This window comes from Lipotes vexillifer, unplaced genomic scaffold, assembly GCF_000442215.2.
Source record: "Lipotes vexillifer unplaced genomic scaffold, Lipotes_vexillifer_v1.1 scaffold788, whole genome shotgun sequence".
Classification (NCBI taxonomy): domain Eukaryota; kingdom Metazoa; phylum Chordata; class Mammalia; order Artiodactyla; family Lipotidae; genus Lipotes; species Lipotes vexillifer.
The window spans coordinates 198,481-205,280 of NW_006791862.1; the positions used below are offsets into that span (position 1 = coordinate 198,481).

Here is a 6,800-nt window from a genome sequence, read left to right on the forward strand (position 1 = left end):
CCCCCTTGCCAATTTTCCCCCCCCCCCCCATTGTATATATACCTCCTCTCGAGGAATTTCAGTCTGGCTTTTGTCCCCACGTTCCCGAAACCCCTCTTGGCCAGCTCACTAATACCTCGTTGTCACCAAATCCAGCGGTTCTCTCTCAAGCTCTACCTCTGACACAGCCAATCACTCCCTCCTTTTTCACTTGGATTTTAGGACATTTACCCATTCCTGGTTCTCCTCTTGTGACACTGGCCAGTCCTCCTTTCCTTGGCTGGCAACTCGTCTTTGCGACATTTACTTGTCAAAGGGCCCTGGGACTCACTCTTTGGCCTCTTCTCTTCCATGTTTGTCCCTGGGCGATCTCTAGTCCCAGGGCTTTGGATCAAGCGTACACAAAGATGGATCCTATCATTCTGTCTCCAGTACAGACCTCTCCCCTGAGGGTCCATTCACAGACCTGATGCATCTTTGGCACATACAGATGCATATACCTAACATACCTGACAAGCCTCTCGAAGTGAACCTGCCTAAAATAGCAGCTTTTCATTTTGTCCCAATTCCTCCCGACCCAAAGTGCCTCCTCCTTGGCCTTCTGCATTTCCAAACATGATACCAGTTGTTCCAGTGAGATTCCTGAGGGTACCCTTGATCATTTCATACCCCGCATCGCACATCCAGCCCATCAATAAGTTCTGCTAGGGGTCCTTCAAAATGCATCCTCAGTCTGACCACTTCTCACCACCCCATCAGTCTTTCGCTCCTGCAGCGGCCCCTAACTTCCCACTACCAGTCTTGCCCCACAGGCGTGGGTGTGCTTTGCTCACCACACAGCAGCCAGAGTGATCTCTGGAAAAGGGAGATCCATCATGTCGCTCCCCTGTCAAAATGCTCCACTAGCTTCCCGTTGTAACCAGACTGAAACAGGGACCTCCAAGGCCCTATGTGGTCAGACCACGGCCCTTTCTCCCTCTGTCACTCAGCCTCAGCTGAACCAGAGCTGAAGCAATCCCACCACAGGACTTCTGCTTCTGCGGTATCCTCTGCCTGGAATACTCTTTAATGCATATCTTTACCTGCGTTCATTTCATTCAGTTCAAACATCACCACCTCAAAGAGTGGGGGGATCACCTTCCGATCTCCTTCCCTAATTTACTGCCTCTTCCCTCCAGTCACTGAAACCTCTTACCATGCTTATTTTTCTAGAGTGTTCATCTCCTCCTAAACTTTTATGTTATGCATTTTGTTTTACTCATTCATTGTTCAAAACCCTCACTAGAATGTAATCTCGGTGGGGATGGGGACAGGGTCTTGTTCACAACTGCACACACACCCTGTGCCTAAAAAAGGGCTAAGCATATGGAAGGACCTCCAAACCGTGTGAAATGAATGAATTACCTACCTCAGAGGCTTGACGTGAGCATTCAATGCCATGATGCGTGTCAAGCCCTTACTTAGCGGTGCAGCCCGGCACACAGTAGGACCTCAATAAATGTCAGCTCTTCCCCATTACGGATCAAATCTTCTTAGGGTGAGGACGTCCTTAACAATCCCCCAGCCACTACACCCTCCAGACGAGGGCTCTGTAGTCACTCAGAGGTCCTCGGGCAAGGCCCCCCGCGCCGCTGGGTGAGCCAGGCCTCCGTTCTGAGGGAGCACAGTGCACCCCTTATCAGATGTTTGTGTTTAGACTCTGAAGGGGGCAAATAACCCTAGTTCCTTTGACAACATTTAGGGCTCTGCCACCATTTTATTATGTGAGCAAACATTTGATAGCTGGGAAGCCCATCCCTAATGACAGGTCATAGAATCTTGCTGGCGTCTCCTTATCTGCTCTTGGTGTTTGCTCTTCTATTGAAACCTGCAAGGTCACAGGCCATTTTCTCTCTCCTCCACCTGAAATCTGAAAATTGGAAAAAGGCTGATAGTGGGGAGTAAAGAAACTCGAGAGTGGGGGTGGGTGGGGGAAGGAAGAGGAGGCAAAGGGTATCAGAGGACCCTGACCAGGGCCTCAAGAATGAAGAAGGGCCAGCAAGCTGTCTCCTCCCACGGACGTACAGCTCAGTCCTGCTCTGAGGAGCTCTGGAGGGGGCACCCCGGGCAGCCCAGTGTTACCAAGGACAGTTACACCAAGCACCATGCGGAGTACTGCACACAGAGCAGCCCCTCTGATCCCCCAACGACCTTCATCTTATAGGTGGAGAAACCGAGGCTCAGAGAAGGGAGACTGACCAAGAAGAAAGCTAGTAGAAGGCTCCTAACCTCAGCGTGATAGAAAGAACGCGGGCTGGGAGGTCTCCCAGAACTGGTTTGAATCCCCACACTCTCCTAGGTCTGGAACCTTGGACAATCCACGGACTCTCTTTGACCTTGTTTTCCTCACCTGTAAAATGGACATAATGGCAGCCTCATACAAGGCTATGGCTGGGAGCACTGATTAATGAGATAACAGTGGGATAATAGGCCTTTAATAGTAGCGGGAGGTGTGCGTGTATGCGTGTGTGTTGGGTGAGGTCTTGAGAAAATAAGCCACGAAGCCGAAGGGCAGAACCTTCCCCTGAGATGACAACAAAGGGGAAAGAGAAGGAGGAGACAGAGAGAGGAGAAAAGGGACTCCCTGGAAGGCAAGGGCGAGCAATGGTGTTCCAAGACAGTTGAGACGAGCAAGGCCCAGGGCTCTGGGAGCAGAGGCTGCCTCGGATGGGGGTCTGGCTCCTCTCAAAGGCTCCTTCATGCTGGGTAGGTCTCCTGTCCCGACGCACCGGGAAGCCTGGCGTCAGAGGCCTTCAGCCCGTAGATCCTGGTCCCCTGAGCTCTTGTCCTGACGGTAACAAATGTTGTAGAAAGCACTTTGCAATTCCCCATGCTTCCTCCCTGATGGATCGTCTGTGAGTACGTGGTGATTTTCTCATGCGCTTTATGGCCTCGTGGCTCAAAATATATCAGCAGCATCCGCCCAAGCTGGGAGCTGATTAGAAATGCAGGTTCTTAGGCCTACCCCAGGTCCACTGAATCAGAATCTATCAGTACATTTTAACAGGATCTCTGCTACTCATGGGTTCATTACAGTTTGGGAAGGGGTCTAGGGGAACCCCTGCTCTTAGAGGACTTAGGAAGAGATCCTTATTTCTGCCAGAAGCGAGAGCTCCCCATCCAGCTGCCATTGCCACCAAACTGAGCAGTTTATTTATAAACTCGCAGGAAGAGGAGCCCAACTTCGGGATAGAGGTCGGCGAGTTATGACTATTTCAAGGTCGGCGGCAACTCACTTCTCTCTTCTGAAGTAGCCGGGGAAGCCGGCACCTAGGTCTTCCTGAAGGGAGCGTGTTTCAGGACCAGCCCTGCAGGGCTCAGCCAGGCACGGGGGGCCCCAGGCCCCCAGCCTCAGCTCTTTGCTGACTGAGTTGGGTCTCAGCTCCCCCAGAGAAGCCAGACTAATGGCCCAGGTCCCGGCAGATGTACACAGCTGAGCTGTCTCTCCTCTCTCTCTGCAGTGTCCTCTCCAAGCCTGGTGATGCCCACACATCACTTACTTTGTGCGCAGCAACAAGGACCCTATTTTCCACACCATCACCCTCCAGGCAGCTGTCGCGGAAAAGCGCGCAGTGACCTGACAAGCAGCACCTGCGAGAGGTCCCTGCTCACCTGACATCCTGCCAGCGCCTCGGACAATCCGCTCTGAGAGGCGCGGCCCAGAGCCCAGCTTCCCTTCTATGCAGTATTGTCACGATGCCTCTCCCAAGACGTCAAGCTCTCCCGTCTGGTCTGTCCTAAAGGCGGGAGATGAGAAACCGAGGAAGAGGAAGAGAGAGAAAGCCGGAGCGTCTACATTATGCTCCTTCATCGAACAAACTGATGTGAAAACTTGAATCTGTTACTGAAATGAGGCGAGGAGGACACGTGCTATTGAACTGAGCCAAACACACTGTAAATATCAGCCACCTCCCTCCCCCACCCCCCATCCCGGCTGACCTGGAGATTTCTTTTAAAGAAGTAAATTTGTCCAATGGGTGTAAACTATAAACTACTGTAATTAAGTGCAATTTCCCCTCTACTTCCTCTCCCCTCTGCCCTGTATATAATACTAAAGTGTCTATCGGTTTTCTTCGTAAAGGTCAGAGTTGAATTTTCAAAGTGATTTGCCCCCTCTGTCTTCCCCCAACGGAGAAATATCTAAGGTGGAAGTGAAGCCCCTGCCCCCTTCCTCGGGCCCGGGCACACACAGGGACTGTGTATTTTGGACTGTCTGCTAGCTCACTCCAATCTCCTGATGTTAAGACACACCTCTGGATCCCTGGAAGGGCTGAACATAGTGTCAGAGTAATGTCCTCGCTTCCGGTGGGGTTGGGGGATCAGCCAGTACCTCCCCAGGAAACCCCAAGACAGGGACGCTGGCTGTTTCATAGCACAAGGAAAAGTTGCCCTTTCCGAAAACCTCCCATTAAAACAATTTATTTTGTCACTGCCCAGAGTCTCATATTTCTGTCTGTCTCTGACTCTTCCCCTGCCACGGTTCCTCCAAGAACCCCCGGCCCCTGGTCTCCTTGGAGTTTTCCACTCACTCCACCAGGCTCGCTGCTGCATGCCCCAGTGTCTTCAGGCCGGCTTTACCGCTAAGGTAAGAAAAGGCTGTTCCCCCAGTCAGACTCCAATACCTTTGTCTTTCTGCGACTCACAGAAGTAGACATGGAGCCAACTCTTGGTGACTGTTGGTCACAGGAACAGAGAAAAAGTAGGAAAAGTGGAATCCCCGTGGGTAACATTTTCAACCTCCTTTTAAGCGTTAACTCCAGCTCTCTTCCCTTCCGTAGGGCTGTTAGCCAGGAGAATGGCTCTTCCTTCCCAGGCAGGAAGGTGAAAAGCCAAAAGGTGAAAAGCCAGAGGCCTGAACACTCTGCCAGCAGGGACTTTGCCACAGATGATCCAGTGTTGACTCCAGGAGGAAGGAGGCTGGACCTGTTCTCTTTGCCGTCTCCTCTTACGTGCAGCGTAGACCTACCAGCATGTGGTTTCTGGCTTCTAGACAGAGCAGTTCCCAAGCTGGGTGTAAGCAAGGGCATCATGCCAACGAGGCCTCAAGCAACAGGTTTTTCAAAATCTCAGTGTAGTGGAAGACGTAATTCTTAGTGAGCCAGGCAAATGTACTGAGTGCCCAGGGCAGGGATGGGTAGGTTTGGAAACGCTGACCTCCTTTGGCTCCTGGCTCCCCCAGACAATGTAATTTGGGCTACACTGGTCAAGAGAAAATTCATGGTTGGGTTGAAAAGGCCTGGGGCCAAGGCTGAGCACCATGTATCAAAAGAGGCCAAGATTTGCTGTCTCTGGTTGAGATGTCCTATTGGTTGGCTCCTGTGAGTTCCAGGAAGAGAAAGGGAATATAGGTCTCGAGCTCAGACCTCAACTGAAGCCCTGTGTTTGGACTCACGTTGTTTCTGGGACAGCTAGTATCTGCATTTGAAAGATTTTAGATCTTGTGTTACTGCGATAACCCTGAGAATCCAGAAGGTCTTAACCATCCAAGAGGCCATCTGGGAGTTGGGGGGTGGGCAGGTAGGGGGGAATCTCTAGGGAGTTTCCTTTACCAAACCCTACGTGATCCAAGACTTGTAGAAGGTGACCCTGACAGCTGAGAACACCTCCCTTCTAAATCAAATCTCCCTTCCCACTGGCTCTCAGAGGGGCAAGGAGGCTCACTGTGTGTGCATTCAGGTGGGCATTACCCACTCTGAAGATTCATTTGCAACTAAAACCTCCCCGTACCTTCCTGCGGCATGTTATGGACCAACATTTCCGGGATCTCTCTTTACACCCTGAGCCTAGGCTAACAGGTTCTGTTTTTACCATGATCTGGCTCCGTCTTTTAGGGTGAGATCTGGGGAAGGCAGATTTCATTTTCACACCTGTGGACAAGAAATGAAATCGGTAATGAAAACCTGCCTTAAAATGGATTGGCTTGTCCATGCCAAACAGTGGATTACCTCCCCGCAAAGGCAGAAATAACTGGAGTGTTAACTACTGGATTCAGGTGGATAAGAACACAGTGTAGACAGCCAGGGAACTGAGCTTTTGGGTTGGGGGCAGGTCTTTTTTTTTTTTTTTTTTTGCGGTACGAGGGCCTCTCACTGTTGTGGCCTCTCCCGTTGCGGAGCGCAGGCTCCAGACGCACAGACTCAGCGGCCATGGCTCACGGGCCCAGCCGCTCCGCGGCACGTGGGATCTTCCTGGACCGGGGCACAAACCCGTGTCCCCTGCATCGGCAGGCACGCGGACTCTCAACCACTGCGCCACCAGGGAAGCCCGGGGGGCAGGTCTTTGATATTCTTTTTGGAGCCAGAATGCCTTGATTAGAATCTCCAACTTCACCACTAAACCCCATGCTCATTGTCTGCCTACATAACATTGGGTGACAGTAGTTCCTACTGTACACAGTTGTGGAGGAGTGATTGAGTTCAAATATGTTAAACACTTAGACGTGGGCCTGGTACGTTGTGAGAGCATGTGTGTTAGCATCCTCTCATCCCAGAGTGCCTCCTCATGCAGTCTTCTGGACTTGGTTGGTCTTTCCAGACACCCTCATCGCCAGTGTGATGCTTGATAAAGAAAACTGCCAGTTGCTGGTGAAATGATTTTGCTCATGTCTGTGGTATGTGACCAATCAAGCAGTGAACCGAGGATGAGTCAGGGAGGAGAGGTCTGAGGAGAACAGAAAGGCTTGACTGGGGAGTCTGTGTCCTTAGGGAAAGAAGGAGGTAAAATGTGGTGATGGGGCTTCCCTGGTGGCGCAGTGGTTGGGAGTCCGCCTGCCGATGCAGGGG

General features: G+C 51.6%; 1 protein-coding gene across 2 annotated transcripts in view; it reads left to right on the forward strand.

Annotated features, from left to right (window-relative positions):
- Positions 1-4,014, forward strand: part of HNF1B (HNF1 homeobox B) — a 53,087-nt gene extending 49,073 nt beyond the window's left edge. The window contains exon 9 of one of the 2 annotated variants that reach the window (XM_007464879.1): positions 3,480-4,014. In XM_007464879.1, coding sequence (XP_007464941.1) covers positions 3,480-3,500 — 21 coding nt within the window. In that variant the 3' untranslated portion in view covers positions 3,501-4,014. The remainder of the gene's footprint in view (positions 1-3,479) is intronic. The other variant, XM_007464880.1, reaches the window with a different exon arrangement.
- The last annotated feature ends 2,786 nt before the right edge of the window (positions 4,015-6,800 follow it).